Here is a 17,046-nt window from a genome sequence, read left to right as displayed (position 1 = left end):
GGACTATGGATATTATGAATTTTACATGGTTGTGAGTTGAATTCTGAGTTCAGTTTTATTAGGGCAATGCTAGAGTTGCCTTTGCTCTAAGATGAGTTTACACCCGTATATTCAGTAAGAATCTACCACAATGGCTGGTCAGACCTGAAACATTTCCCACTGCTGTTTGAGCTCTGGAAATTGTTTAGTGTAAAGGTCCTTGGTCATTCTCTGCCCAGACTCATGCAATTTCACTCTGCATGTGTGACTTAATATTTCAGCAAAGACTCAAAAGGACTCCTATGCTAACCTCTTGGAGCTCTTTCTCCAAGTGGCTTCCTCATCTGATAGTACTCTTCCCCTCATTCCAGTTGCCTCAGCCTCTCTGAATGCCAATCTCTCTTTACCTCAGCAAGACAGCCATTCTCTGCTTGGGATCTCCATCAGTGCACCACAATCTAGGAAGAAAGCTGGGGCAGCCCATAGGGCTCATCTCATGCATTTCCCTCCTCTCAGGGACTGTAGTCCTGTACTGCAATATCTAAAAAATTTTTTCTTATATCTTGTTTAGTTTTCTACTTGTTTACTGAAGAAAAGTTAAGTCTGAGCCCACTTACTCCACCATGACTCTACATATAAACTTTTATAACTTTTTTCTCTTGTTATATTATTAACATGTTTACATCAATACATATACTTCCTCAACATTATTTTTAATGGTTGAATATGGTTGTACGATATAAATGTAATTTTTGTAATTAATTCCTTATTCCTAGAACTTTAAGGGTTTCCAAAGTTTTATATTTCATGAATAGCACTGCAATGAACATTTTCATATTTCCCCTATACTTTATTTTCTTCAGGTAACTATTCAAAGAATTGAGTCACAAGGCTTGCATATTTGTAAAGTTTTGATATTGACAGAATGTCTTCCAGAAAGATTAATTTACACTCCCATTCGCAGTATATAAACTTACATTTCTTTTAAAACTATTTAGTGGAAAATCTGCATTAATTCAACCCTTTTTTTGGGAACGTATGTTGTGTGCCAAGCACTGTGCTAAAACGATGAAAACATACAGATTAATAAAAACATTAATGCTGCTGAAACGAATTTCAAGTCCTTTTAGGAAAACAGATATGTACAGAAACAATGAAATAAAGGTATAATATAGGCATGCACAAAATACCAAGGGTAAGGAGAGCAAAGATGACAATTTCTGCCAGAACAGTTTGTCACAAGTGTCTAAACTGAATATTGAAGGATGAGAAGTGGGGTCATCAGACAAGCCTGGGGAGGTACAGAGGGGAGAGCATTCCTGGCAAAGAGAACAGGATATGTGGTGATGGCAAGGAGAGAAGAAGCACTACCTACTGAGAAGCTATCAAAGAAGAGGTAAGGAATCTGTAGAAGATAAATCTAGAAACGTTTTCAGGGTTTAAGTCATTAAGAATTTTGTATATCTTGTTAAAGATTTGGATTTTACCCTAAAGACAAAAACATAACCAGATTTGGATACAGGAAATAATATTTTAGTGGCAACTTAGAAGATTCATTAAAAGCAGTATATTAGGACAGAAATATTAGTTATTAAGTTATGGCAATAGACTACAGATGATAGAATTCTGGAATAAGGAAATATATGGACTACATCTGTTAGCTTTTCGGGAGACAACTGATGAGCTTGAAAGCTGACTACATAGTGGAATGAGGCATATCTATGAGTCAAAACTGACTCTTACTTCTGGCTTGAGAAACTGGATGAGTTGGTGATACCATTCATCAAGCCTGGGAATATGAGAAATGGTCCAAGTTTCATCTGACTAACTAACTATACCCTTATTCAGAACTGAACATTTTACAAGACAGATTCACATTCACATTATCATGAGTTAGCATCATGAATTGGCATGATTTATCTTTCCAACTGCTCGATTTCAAAGTGAAGCCCCCCTCAACCCCATTACAGGTATACCTTATTTTATCAAGCACTGAATGAATCTGTGTTTTTATTTTACTGCAACTCGAATACTGTATTGTGTAGTTTAAAAAATATTTAGTAATCTTAATTGTTAAAATTAATGTTAAAATTGTTAATCATAATTGTTACTTCATTACGGACTCCAATTTCATTTTTTAATTCATTCTAATCTTCATGAAATTGGAAACTGAAGGGTTTTTTGATTCTATCATGGGGTGCCTAAAGATTCCAATGGTTCCAACCTTTGTTTGGATCCACAGTTGAGATCGGAGAATGAACTGGACTATATAGTTCCTGTAGTAATCTCCATTTTAAATATTAATTTACTAACGCTAATAAGTGGAATCAAATATTTCATCAAGAGTACCATAAACATTCAAGTGCAATTAAGAGATGAAACCTTATGATTGATTACCAGCCCCAGAAGACTCTATTTTACTTCTTTTTGTTTAAATCTGAGAAAGAGGGCACTGCTGTCACTCTCCCTCTGCATTTTCATGTTATGCCCTAGCATCCTCTCACAGCCAGTATTGCTATGGTTAAGGAAAAAAGGTGTGTCTCACAGGTAGAAAAGAGATTTCTAATAGTCCCAAGCAACCCAGATGTCTTTCAGTGAGTGAATGGATAAACCATTACACATCCACACCATGGATAAAAAGGAATAGTTACTAAACAACTTGGATGACCCTTGGGGGAAATTAAGCTAAGGGAAAGAAGCCAATATCAGAAGGATACATATTATATCACATTTATATAACATCCATGAAACAACATATAATTATAACAGTGAGGAACAGATTAGTGGTTGCCAGGGTTTAGGGACTGGGAACAAACTCTTTAAAAAAATCCTATAAAGGGATAGCATGAGGGAACCTTGTAGTGATAGAACAGCTGTATAATTTGAGTGTGGTGGCAGTTACATAAATCTACACGTGATGAAACTGCATAGAGCTACTAAATACACACACTAACACACAAAAAAAAACTTCATAAATGGGTCAAATGTATTTTGAGTTGTTACCCTTCCCTCTTTCTTGAAAAAGACAAATCCTTTACCTGTGTTGCAGTGTGACAGGCCTTCTTTCGTTAGATCAATCACAGAATCAAGTTTCTTCTCTTTAGCCTGAAAAGTTGTTAAAAAAATAAGATTTTGCCTCAACAGAAAATGTTTTTTAAAAATAAAACACATATCATTTAAAATTACTATTTAGAAGCTAGAGATTGAACATTCTATAAGTCTCACAGCTTAATTTAACTCTACTATGAAAGAGAAGCTCGTGAAATACTATATGGTTTCTGTGAATATAACTAAGCAGAGTCTAAATGAGTTAATTTGGTAATAAATATGGTTGTGAAATATGTTTATCATTAGCTGTTTGCTTTTTAACGTTTAAGCTGGACTGAAACCTGGTCACTCTAACTAGGAGACATTAATTTCTCAGAGAATGAATCTCCCAAAGAATGAATGACAAAGATGAGTCATCCAACATGTAGCAACACTAAAGTTCCTAGAACTAACGTATTCAAATAAACAATATTCAGAGACAATATTTAATACCTACCGTAGCTTCAGTTTCAGCATCAGGTGAATTGTGAGAATTTCCTGATGTAATTTTTCCAGTATCTGAAAGAAAATTATTAAAATATGAACATTTGACAAGTTTATTAACTATTAAATATTTATGGACTTTATAATATGTGAATGCTGAAACAATAATAATGGGGATGCTAATTAACCATTATATAATCATGGTTGTAACTCAAAAATGTAATTCAATCGACTTTACTTATTCCAAAGACCAATGAACCAGTCCAAAAAAAAGCAAACTCTAATTTTGGTTCAAAAGATTTTTTCCTTCTGTAACTTTACAGCTATATTAGTAACTCTTTTTTGAGTATCTATCTGTAAACCACTATAGCATTTGAGAAAGTAACTTGGAAATTTACACATTTTTTTATTCATAGTATCTTTAGACTAGACCACCTGAGATGGCTGAGGAGGATTCTTCACAGAACCAGTAAAAGCCTCAGATAAATGCTTAATATCCCTTAACTATTTGATTTACAATGTTAACAGCCCAAATCATAGTGGCAATTAAGTAGCTATGTAAGTGCAGACAAAGCTTTCTGAAATTAAGATGCAAATTAAACTCTCTAATGTATATTAAAAATGAAAAGGAAATGGGGAATTTTGAAGGAGAAATTAGGCAAAAAAGATAGCTATTTTAAGGGAAAGGAAATTTATTGGAAATCTAAGGTTAAAGATTTTTACATTAAGTGTAATGAGAAACTCTAAAGAGTAACAGAAGCATTATTTATAAAAGTTTAAAAAAATCAAAGATACTAAAGATTAGACAAACTAGTAGACTACAACTCGATAAAACAAAAGACAAACAAAAAATAAACCATCACTATCAGCAACAAGACCAGAGTAAACAAGTACAAATAACGGATATGAAAGGTAAGTAGTTTTATAATTTACAAAGCCATTAAACACAGTAAAGAAACAAAAGGCCATAAATTGATAAACACAAAGTTAACAAGAAACCTCAATTTTATTAAGCAATCACTGATTTATTCAGGTAATATTAATCACAGATATAAATTAAACATTTTTGAGAGTAGAATTAAAACTTTTATTTTATTAAAAGATAATATTCAATTCTCTATTTTAAACAAATACTGATTTGAGGCTTTCTGATTTGATAGGTCATATTTTAAGATACCTGTTGGATCTGATGTAATTGGAGTTGTCAAATTACGACTTTCCACAGAAATCAACATGATATCATCTTTACTGAAATAAATAAATAAAATAAACGTGATTATGCTGAGATGTGCAATCAATGGTTTTAATTCTTCTAATTTAACATTTCATAACTGATATGTTTTAATCTAACAATGGGGAGGATGTGGAATGAAAATGATAAAACCAAGTACCCAAGAAACCCTGTGTATAGCCAATTATTTATATGACCGAAAGTTCATGATATACAATAAACACAGACCCTTAACACTTAGTAGAGGGCTTCCCTGGTGGCGCAGTGGTTAAGAATCCACCTGCCAATGCAGGGGACACAGGTTCGAGCCCTGGTCCGGGAAGATTCCACATGCCACGGAGTAACTAAGCCCATGTGCCACAACTACTGAAGCCTGCGCACCTAGAGCCTGTGCTCCACAACAAGAGAAGCTACTGTAATGAGAAGCCCGTGCACTGCAACGAAGAGTAGCCCCCACTCGCTGCAACTAGAGAAAGCCCGCGCACAGCAGCAAAAGACCCAATGCAGCCAAAAATAAATAAATTTATTAAAAAAAACTAATAGAAATCCATTTACAATAAATCCAAATGTATGAACTATAAGTATTCAACATATATAAATGTACAAAATATACAAAAGTCACTCTAGCACATATACTTGCCTTCTTGAAAATGAAACAATGTATAAAAGAAACTGATTAAAACTTTGTTACTGATGTAGAACTATAAAAAATAAAGATATTAAAAAATTAATTCTGCCACTACTCTGTATCACTATAGTAGCAATATTTACTATGCAATGATGATAAAGGATGCTGATTATGGTTACAGAATATTCTGAGTCATGAGACTGTCTTTTGCTCCCATTTGACCCCGACTCCACTTTTTTGAATGTGACATTTAAAATCAGAATTTTTGTTAAGAAAACCTTGACACAAATTTCAGTAAGCCCATTTAATTTGCTACATGAATTTTCTACACACAGGGTTGTACCATTTTCTTATAGATGTTTTAATTTTTAGCCTTTGTATTTGGTCTATGATCCATTTCAAGTTATTTTTGTGTATGGTGTAAGAGTTGAGGTTCACTTTTCCCCTCTGGTTATTCCAGCAACAGTTGTTGAAACAACTCTCTCTTCCCCATTAAATTACCTTGGCATCTTTGCTGAAAACCAATGGACTCTATATATACTCTCTAATTTGTCCATTGATTTATATTTCTATCCTTATGCCAACACCATTCTCTTAATTACTATAGCTTTATAGTAAGTCTTGAACTCAGGTAGTGTATGTCTTCCAACGTTGTTCTCTTATAACACTGTTTTCACCTTCTAGGTCTTTTGCATTTCATACAAGTTTATGATCAGTTTGTTACTTTCTACAGAAAAGGATGCCATGATTTTGTTTAAGGGTGCGTTAAATATACAAAACAATTTGGGTGAAGTGACATTAACAATGAATTTTCTGATTTGTAAACATGGCATATCTCACCATAGATTTATGGCATATCTCACCATATATTTATATTTCCATTAATTTTTCACAGCAATATTTTGTACTTTTAAAAATTATTAACTGGGTTTTTTTTTTACAGCAGCTTTAGGTTTACAGCAAAATTGACTACAGCGTTTTCCCATATACCCCCTATCCCTCCCACACACAACCTCCCACAAAATCCTTTATCAGTGGGTACTGTTGTTACAACTGATGAAACTATGTTAACAACATCATTACCCCCAAACTTCATAGTTTACAATAACATTCACTCTTAGTGTTAGGATATTCTGTGGATTTTGACAAGTATATAATGACATGTAGCCACCATTACAGTATAATAAAAAATAGTTTCACTGCCCTAAAAATCCCCAGTGCTCTGCCTATTCATCCCTCCCCACCAACCTCTGGCAACATTTGATCTTTTTACTATTTCCACAGTTTTGCCTTTTCTAGAATGTCATATAGTTGAAATCATACAGTATACAGCCTTCTCAGATTGGCTTTTTTTCCCTTAATAATATGCAATTTAAGTTTCCTCCATGTCTTTTCATAGCTTGATAGATCATTTTTTTTTTTTTTTTAGCACTAAACAGTATTCCATTGCCTGAATGTACTGGGTTGGCCAAAACGTTTGTTCGGTTTTTTCCGTAACATGAATTCTAGTAGTGCTTAGATGTCTTTAACTTCATTCAAAATAGTTTTGTTAGATTGTATTGTGTCAGCTGCCATATCAGCATGCATTTAAAAAAACTTATCAAAATTGGTAAATTTATGTGAAGCCATTTTGATATTGATGGAAGAAAAAAGCAACATTTTCAGCACATTATGCTTTATTATTTGCAACTGAAATGCCAAAAAAAGATTTGTGCAGTGTATGGAGAAGGTGCTATGACTGATCGAACGCGTGCAAAAGTGGTTTGCAAAGTTTTCGTGCTGGAGATTTTCTTGCTGCACGATGCTCCACGGTTGGGTAGACCAGTTGAAGTTGATAGAGATCAAATCAAGACATTAATTGAGAACAATTAACATTATGCCAGGCAAGAGATAGTGGACACACTCAAAATATATCAAGCCGTTGAAAATCATTTGCCACCAGCTTGGTTATGTTAATCGCCTTGATGTTTGGGTTCCACATAAGGTAAGCAAAAAAAAACTTCTTGACCGCAATTTCCACATGCGATTCTCTACTGAAACATAATGAAATACATTCCATTTTAAAAACCAAATTGTGACGGGTGATGAAAAGTGGATACTGTACAACAATGTGGATGGAAGAGATCGTGGGGCAAGTGAAATGAACCACGACCAACCACACAAAGGCCAGTCTTAACCAAGAATGTGATGATGTGTATATGGTAGGATTGGAAGGGAGTCCTCTATTGTGAGCTCCTTCTGGAAAACCAAAACGATTAATTCCAACAAGTACTGCTCCCAATTAGACCAAAAGAAAGCAGCACTCGATGAAAAGCATCCGGAATTAGTCAACAGAAAATGCATAATCTTCCATCAGGGTAACCAAGTCCACGCTGTTTCTTTGATGACCAGGCAAAAACTGTTACAGCTTGGCTGGGAAGTTCTGATTCATCTGCTGTATTCGCCAGACATTGCACCTTTGGATTTCCATTTATTTCACTCTTTACAAAATTCTCTTAATGGAAAAATTTCAACTCCCTGGAAGACTGTAAAAGGCACCTGGAACAGTTCTTTGCTCAAAAAGGGTAACAAGTTTTGGGAAAGATGGAATTATGAAGTTGCCTGAAAATGTCAGAAGGTAGTGGAACAAAATGGTGAATATGTTGTTCAACAAAGTTCTTGGTGGAATATGAAAAATGTTTCTTTTATTTTTACTTAAAAACCGATGGAAACTTTGGCCAACCCTATACCACATTTGTTTACCCATTCACTTACTGAAGGACATCCTGGTTGCTTCCAAGTTTTGGCAGTTATGAATAAAACTACATTTTACATGATTCCATTTTCTCTCCTTTCTTAGCAAACTATACTTCTGTATTTAGTGGTTGCCCCAGAGTTTGTAATACATATTGACAACTAATCCGAGTCAATTGTCAAATAATACTATACTGCTTCACAAGTAGTACAAGTACCTTATAATAACAAAATATTCCTAATTCCTCTTTCCTGTTCCTTTTCAATCATTGCTGCCATTCATTTCACTTATATATAAGTGCGTGAATGCAGCATGCATGCACACACACACACACACACACACACACACACACACAAGCATACATAATCAAATACATTGTTGCTATTAATTTGAACTCTTGTCAGTTAAATCAATTAATAATAAGAAAGATAAAACATTCTATTTTATCTTCACTCATTCCTTCTCTGATGATCTTCCTTTTTCTTTATGTAGATCTGATTTTCTGACATACTATTTTCCTTCTCTGTGAAGAATTTTAACATTTCCCGCCAAGGCAGATCTACTGGCAACTAATACCCTAAATTTTTGTTTTGCCTGAGAAAGTCTTTTTCCTTCACCTTTGAAAGATAATTTCACACTGTAAAGAATTTTAGGTTGGTAAGTTTTGTTCTCTCAACACTTTAAATATTTCACTCTACTTTCTTCTTGTTTGCATAGTTTCTAAGGAGAAGTTGAATGTAAGTCTTACCTTTGCTCCTCTACAGGTATGGTGTTTTTCCTTGGCTTCTTTCAAGATTTTAGCTTTGATTTTCTGAAGTTTAAATATGATATGTCTAGGTGTACTCTTTTAGGTATTTATCCTGCTTAGTGTTCTCTGAGCTTCCTGGATCTGTGGCTTGGTGTCTAACATTAATTTGGGAGAAATTCTTAGTCACAGTTACTTCAAATATTGCTTTTGTTCCTTTCTTTTTTCTTCCTGGAATTCCCATTATGCATATATAACTCCCTTTGTAGTTGTCCTAAGTTTTTTGGATATTCTGGGTTGTTTTTGTCTTTTATTTTCTCTTTGCTTTGCCATTTTGGAAGTTTCTATTGTCATATTCTTAAGGTTGGTGATTCTTTCCTCAGCCATGTCTATTCTACTAATGAGCCCATCAAAGGCTTTCCTCATTCTGTTAGTAGTTTTGATCTCAACCATTTCTTTTTCTTAGAATTTCCATCTCTCTTCTTACATTACCTAACAGTTCTTGCATTTTGTCTACTTTTTCCATTAAAGCACATTCATCATAGTTTAAAAAAATTCCCTGGTCTAGTAATTTGAACATTTCCTGCCATATCTGACTCTGGTTCTGATGCTTGCTCAGTCTCTTCAAATGTGTGTTTTCTGGTTTTTAATATGTCTTTTTTTAATGTTTTTAATATGTAACTTCTTTGTTTGAAAGGGAGACATGATGTACTGGGTAAAAGGAACTATGGTAAACATGCCTTTAGTAATGTAGTGGTAAAATGTGGGGAAGGGGAAGCATTCTTACTAGTCCTATGGGTAGGTCTCAGTCTTTTAATGAGCCTGTGCCCCTAGAGTATGAAATTCACTAATGCAGCCCAGTCTCCAAACCCCTCTTAGGTGGGACAGGATGGCTAGAGGGGCTAGAGTTGGGTATTTCTCTTCCTCCATATGGAAGGCTGGAGGGAGTAGGTATTAGATATTTCCTTTCCTCCAGATAGGTTAATCTTTGGTAATACTTTCTCCTGATGGCAGGGCTTGTTAAGAACAGAGTGCTCTGGTGCATTTCAAAAGCTTCTTTTTATCTTGCCCCCTGCTGGAAGCATGAGAGGATTTTTCTTCAATATTCACTGCAAAGATCAGTAGAGCTCTAGAGGTAAAACTCACAAATTGTGCCCCCACTTATCTGGACCCCCCCCCCTTGGAGTTTTTATCTCTGAGATTTATTTACTCTGAGCCTCCAGCAATTACAATTTAGGTTTTCCCTACCCCAGCAGTGGTTGCCACGGAGGTTTTTGCTCCACTTCCAGGGCGTTTTTGATTCTGTTTCCGCCTGTTTCTCTCTCCAATTTGGGTGTCAGTAGTTTGCTCTATGACCTTACTTCTCTGGTGGATCACAGAAGAGTGGTTCTTTCAGTCTGTTCAGCTTTTACTTGTTAGTATGGAGTGATGACACCTTACACGCTGGACCAGAAATCTTGTTTTGGAGTTAGGTCTTATATGTATTTTGGTAATTTACCCCTATGAATATCATACTCTGATATTACTGTAAATGGTATTAATTTAAAATTCCAACTGTTTGTTGCCTGTACACAGAAATACTACAGACAACCAGTATTATAACATATATATACACACCACATAGTACAAAGGAATAGTGTGATATATACACACATATATACCCTATATAGAAACAATAAAATATTTTATATTTATCCACATATTATAATTTCCAGCACCCTTCATAACTTTACCTTTGTATAGATCCAAATTTCCATCTGATATTATTTTTCCTTCTACCTGAAGAAACTCCTTTAGCATTCCCTGTAGTGCAATTTTGCTGCTGATTGTATTCTTTCACTTTTTTTGAGTATGAAAAAGTCCATTTTCTTGTACACATCTGAAAGATATTTTCACTGAGTGTAGAACTGTAGAAACTGTAGACAGTTCCTCTTTTAATGATTTTAGAGATGTCTCTCCATTTCAGTACTTTAGAGATGTCTCCTTTTCGACATCTCTAAAGTTTGAATAGTTTACAGTGAGAATTCTCATCTTATTTTTTGTTCCTTTCTATGTAATGTGTCTTTTCTCTCTGGCTGCTTTTAAGATTTTGTCACCATTGATTTTTAGCAGTCTGGTTATGATGTGCTTTTCCTTTATGCGTCTGCTTAGCTTTGTTAACCTTTCTTTCTTCCTATTTATGGGTTTAGAATTGGACAAATTTTAGATATATTTTCCTGCCCCCCTGCCTAGTGATGACTTCAATGATATATACATATATTAGACTACTTGATACTGTTCTACAAGTCTCTGATGCTCTGTTCATTTTTTTGTTAGCCTGTTTTCTCCCCATGCTTTTGTCTGAAGAGTTTCTGGTATTTCACTGATTTTTAAAAAGCCAGTAATTATTCTGTTATTAATCCTATCCAATGTACTTTTCACTTTATTGTCTTTCTCATCTCTAGAAGTACAATTTGGGTCTTTCTTTTAACATCTTCCATTTCCATCACGTTGACATTCTCCTCTATGTTGTTAGATATGAATAATATACTGATAATTGCTATTTTATGTTGTCTGCTAAGTCCAACAACCATATTAATTCTGTTTCTATCATTTTGGTTTTCTCCTTGTTATGGGTTACTTTTCATATTTTGCATGCTTGGTAAATTTTTATTAGATGTCAGACATTGTTAAATTCACACTGTTGGATGATGTTTCATTCTATCAGAGTGCTGGACTTTGTTCTGGCATATAGTTAAATTACCCATGATTAGTTCTGACTCCTTTGAGTCCTTTTAGCTTTCTGGGGTAGGTCCACTGGAGTCTTTTAGCCCAGAATTAATTTAGCCTCACTACAGCTATACCCATCTAAGGACTCTACCTGTTGGTGCGTGCTAAGTCTCTTCATTACAGCCAGTGAGAAAGCAAAATGTTCCCAGCCCTGTGCAACCTCCAAAAAATGTATGGCCTTCTTCTTTTCAGTGGTTCTTGCCCCAGCCTCTTGTAGTTTCATGCTTTGCATATACAGATCTGTATTCAGCCAATGATTCAAGGGGTTCCCTTTGCAGATCTCCAGAGCTCTACCATTATGCAATTACCTCTCTTGCTCTGCCTCACAAATTCTAGATAATTCATATTCTCCAATATCTGATCTAAAGGCACCAAGACCACCAGGCTGTTTGGGCTCCTCCCACCCCTGCTTTTCAACTTGGGAAATGCCTCCAGGCAGAACTGGCACAATGGTAGGGTGCATTTCTTTTGTTTCTTTTCTCACAGGGATCATAATTGTGTGCTTCCTGTTGAACAATGTCTAAACACAATTTCTTTTCTTTAGTCTAGTTTTCTGTTTGTTTACAGCAAAAGAACAATTCCTGTGCAGTTAATACTTCATGAGCAGAAGGATACATTTCCCACACACTGATTTCCATTTTGTGAAATCAACTGTTTTTCATGTGCACTTTTAAACAAATTCAATAATTTTTTCCATATCAAATTTATCAATAAAAGATTCTGACAAAAGCTATTATTTCTAAGTTCAATTAACAACAAAAACGTTCAGATCTAAATTTTATCAATAATATTTTACTCTTCTACTCATTTTTGGCCTTTAACACAACTTACAAAGTTTATTTTGTACATATTTTTTCTACTAGTATTCAATAATAGTCATAGTGGATGAAAGACTAATAGCTGTATTTATTTTGTTGCTTAACTACAACTATAAGCAATTCTTTTCATTATACTATAGTCAAAATCTCTTATCAATCTCAAAATTCTTCATTTAATATTTCTATATTTCTAATGTTTTAAATATCTTTATTTGCTGCTACAGTATATCAAATATAATGTTATTAAGGAGTCTAAGACATTAAGCAGAAAGACTAAAAATCAGAGTGAAATTTTTGGCAATCTCATTGGAATTTTGGGCTGAGGAGGTAAAGGTAAAGATTTAGAAGCCACCAAGGTGGAGAGGCCCTGGTGAACACTCCAAGCTTTCAGCTGGAATCCACTAAGGGCTACATCTTAAAAGCCAGAGTGAAGTAGATATAGGAGACTTACCAAAATAACAACAGGCCTGAATTTATACCATTACCTTAGCAGATTAGGTGACCAGGCCCTACTCTACCTGCCAGAGAACAGAATAAATCTCGTCTATAGAAAGATATTGTTCAGAGCCTCACCAATTCTTCAGAAACTATCAAGCATACTAACAGACAGAATCAAATGACTAGAAACAGAGAAAAACAATAAAAACATATGTACAGATGATTGAGGTACTGGAGTTATAAAACAAGGACATAAAAAAAAAAAAAAAAAACTGGGCTTCCCTGGTGGTGCAGTGGTTGAGAGTCCACCTGCCGATGCAGGAGACACGGGTTCGTGCCCCGGTCCAGGAAGATCCCACATGCTGCGGAGTGGCTGGGCCCGTGAGCCATGGCCATTGAGCCTGTGCGTCCGGAGCCTGGGCTCCGCAATGGGAGAGGCCACAACAGTGAGAGGCCCACATACCGCAAAACAAAACAAAACAAAAAAACCCCAAAAAACTATGATGAATAGTTTTAAGAATACTGAGGAAAGATGGAGAAAATAGTCAAAACCAGATGGAACATTCATCAGAAAAGCACAATCTATGAAAAAAAAGACTACACTGAAATTAAGAAGAGTCAATACATATAAAGGCACTATTATGAAAGTGGAAAGACTTGGAATGGGAAAAGATACTTGTTGTCAATATATCTGATAAAAAACTTAAGACAGGCAACTCAAAAGAAAAACATGCAAAAGTCTTAGAGAAACTTTATGAAAGAAGATATCCAAATGACTAACAAATATAAAAAAGTGCTTAATTTCATTATGAGAAGGAAACAAATTAAAACGAATACAGGCATATCTTAGAGATATTGCGGGTTTGATTCCAGACCACAACAATATTAAGCGAATATCTCAATAAAGTGAATCACTTGAATTTTTTGATTTCCCAGTGCATATAAAAGTTATGTTTAAAAGTTAAAAGTTATAGTGTGCTGTATACTATAGTCTATTAAGTGTGCAATAGCATTATGTCTAAAAAAACAATACATACCTTAATTTTAAAATATTTCATTGCTAAAAATGCTAACCATCATCTAAGCCTTCAGTAAGTTGTAATCTTTTTGTTGCTGGATGGTCTTGTGTTGATGCTGATGGCTGCTGACTGATCAGGGTGGTGGTTGCTGACGGCTGGGGTGGCTCTGGCAATTTCTTAAAATAAAACAATGAAATTTGCTGCATGAATTAACTCATCCTTTCACAAGTGATTGGTTTTCTGAAGCATGCAATGCTGTTTGATAGCATTTTACCCACAGTAAAACTTCTTTCAAAGTTTGAGTCAATCTTCTTAAACCCAACCACTGCTTTATCAACTAAGTTTATGTAATGTTCTAAATCCTCTGTCGTCACTTCAACAGTCTTCACAGGATCTTCATCAAGAATAGATTCCATCTCAAGAAACCACTTTCTTTGCTCATCCGTTAAAGTTTATCATGAGATTACAGCAATTCAGTCACCTTCAGGCTCCACTTCTAATTCTAGTTCTCTTGCTATTTCTACATCTGCAGTTACTTCCTCCACTGAAGTCTTGAACCTCTCAAAGTCATCCATGAAGGTTAGAGTAAACCTCTTCCAAACTTCTGTTAATGTTGATCTTTTGACCTCTTGCCATGAACCATGAATGTTCTTAATGTATCTAGAATGGTGAATCCTTTCCAGAAGGTTTTCAAATTACTTTGCTCAGATCCATTGAAGGAATCACTATCTATGGCAGCAACAGCTTTACAAAGTACTTAAAATAATAAGCTTGAAAGTTGAAATTACTTGACCCATGGGCTGCAGAAAGGATGCTGTGTTAGCAGGCATGAAAACAACAATAATCTCATTGTATATCTCCATCAGAGTTCTTGGGTGGCCAGGTGCATTGTCAATGAGCAGTAAATTTTTTTCTTAAATTTATTTATTTTTGGCTGCATTGGGTCTTTGTTGCTGTGCGTGGGCTTTCTCTAGTTGTGGTGAGTGGGGGCTACTCTTCATTGTAGTGTGCAGTCTTCTCATTTCAGTGGCTTCTTCTGTTGCAGAGCACAGGCTCTGGGCTCTAGGCACGTGGGCTTCAGTAGTTGTGGGACACGAGCTTAGATGCTCCACAGCATGTGGGATCTTCCCCAGACCAGGGATTGAACCCGTGTCCCCTGCACTGGCAGGCGGATTCTTAACCACTCCACCACCAGGGAAGTCCCCTTTGAGCAGTAAATTTTGAGAGGAATCTTTTTTCTGAGCAGTAGGTCTCAAACATTCAGTTGAGTAAAATATTCAGTAATCCAAGCCTGGATATGCTGTCAGCCAGGCATTGTTGTTCTACTTATATAGCACAGGCAAAGCAGATTTAGCATAATTCTTAAGGGCCCTAAGATTTTTGGAATGGTAAATGAGTACTGGCTTCAACCTAAAAGTCACCAGCTGCACTAGCCCTCAAAAAGAGAGTCAGCCTGTTCTTTGAAGTTTGAAGCCAGGTATTGACTTCTATGTAGCTATGAAAGTCCTACATGGTATCTTCTTGCTATTTAAGGTTATTTCTTCTACACTGAAAATCTTTTGTTTAATGTAACCACTTTGATTAATTATCTTTGGTAGATCTTCTGAATAGCTTGCTGCAGCTTCTACATCAGTATTTGCTGCGTTACATTGCACTTTTATGTTATAGAGATGACTTCTTACCTTAAACCTCATGAACCAACCTCTGCAAACTTTTTTTTCTGCAGCTTCTTCCTCATCACTCTAAGCCTTCACAGAATTGAAGAGTTAGAGCCTTGCTCTGGATTAAGCTTTGGCTTAAGGGAATGCTGTGGCTGATTTGACCTTAAACTTTCTCTATATCAATAATAAGGCTATTTCGCTTTCTTATCATTCACGTGTTCTGGAGTAGCACTTTTAATTTCCTTCAAGAACTTTTCCTTTGCATTCACAACTTGGCTAACTATTTGGTGCAAAAGGCCTAGCTTTTGGCTTGTCTCAGCTTTCAACATGCCCTCCTCACTAAGCTTAATTTCTAGCTTTTGACTTAAAGTGAGAGACATGTAGGTCTTCTTTCACTTAAACATTTAGAGACCATTGTAAGGTTATTAACTGGCCTAATTTCAATATTGTTATGTCTCAGGGAGTAGGGAGGCCTGAGGAAAGGAGACAGATGAGGTCAGTGGAACAGTCAGAATGCACACATTTATTAAGTTGCTGTCTTATATGGGTGTGGTTTGTGGCAACCCCCAAAAAGTACAATAGTGACATCAAAGATCACTGATCACAGATCACCATGACAAATCGTAATGGAAAAGTCTGAAATATTGTGAGGAAAAAAAAATACTGTGAGAATTGCCAAACTGTGACACAAAGTGAGCAAATGCTATTGGAAAAATGGTGCCAACAGAATTGACGCAGGGTTGCCATAAACCTTCAGTTTGTAAAAAACCACAATATCTGTGAAGCAAAATAAAGCAAAGCACAAAGAAACAAGGCATGCCTGTATGTGATGCTATAAACATGCCAGTGTGGCTAAAGTGAAAAAGGCAGATAATACCAAGTGTTGACAAGGATATAGAATAAGAAAAACCTCATATACTCTCATTGGGAGTGTAACTTGATACAACTTCTTTGGTATTTAGTAGTATCTATTAAACCTGAAAATACACATATCCTATGACCTACCAATTCCACTTCCAGTCAAAGGTCCAACAGAAATTTACCTATGTATATTCACCAACAAACACGTAAAGGAATGTTCATAGCAGCACTAATCATAATTTCCCCAATCTGCAAATAACTCAGATGTCCATCAACAGTTGTGAATGGAATAAGCTGTGGTATATTCATATGATGGACATTATATAGCAATGAGAATGATCAAATTATTGTTGCTAAGCAACAGCATGGATGAATCTCTTAACACATAAAGTTGGGCAAAAGAGGCAAGACACCAAAGAGTTCATTGAGTATGATTCCATTTATATAAAGGTGAAAAGTAAACGAAAACAACTTATGGTGTTAGAGGTTAAGATGATGTTTACTGAAGTCAGTGTGGTAGGGGTGGGACTTGTGACTGGCATGAGGCAGAACAGATGCCATTGGTGTTGTTTTTTGATCTGGGTGATAATTACAAAATGTGTTTACTTTGTCAAAATTCACCAAACTATACA

The 17,046-nt window shown here is 35.5% G+C and overlaps 1 protein-coding gene across 4 annotated transcripts in view; it reads right to left on the bottom strand.

Moving 5' to 3' along the window:
* ATF7IP2 (activating transcription factor 7 interacting protein 2) overlaps positions 1-17,046 on the bottom strand; it is a 75,622-nt gene that overhangs the window by 21,949 nt on the left and 36,627 nt on the right. The window contains exons 7-9 of one of the 4 annotated variants that reach the window (XM_032605898.1): positions 4,688-4,758; positions 3,524-3,585; positions 3,018-3,084 (exon numbers count right to left, since the gene is read on the bottom strand). In XM_032605898.1, coding sequence (XP_032461789.1) covers positions 3,018-3,084; positions 3,524-3,585; positions 4,688-4,758 — 200 coding nt within the window. Of the gene's footprint in view, positions 1-3,017; positions 3,085-3,523; positions 3,586-4,687; positions 4,759-7,913; positions 7,971-13,935; positions 14,069-17,046 lie in introns of those variants that run through there. The other 3 variants (XR_004345862.1, XM_032605900.1, XM_032605901.1) reach the window with 3 other exon arrangements.

This window comes from Phocoena sinus, chromosome 15, assembly GCF_008692025.1.
Source record: "Phocoena sinus isolate mPhoSin1 chromosome 15, mPhoSin1.pri, whole genome shotgun sequence".
NCBI classification, from domain to species: domain Eukaryota; kingdom Metazoa; phylum Chordata; class Mammalia; order Artiodactyla; family Phocoenidae; genus Phocoena; species Phocoena sinus.
The sequence above is the reverse complement of the archived record's forward strand: the minus strand, read 5'-3'. Positions and strand labels throughout refer to the sequence as shown.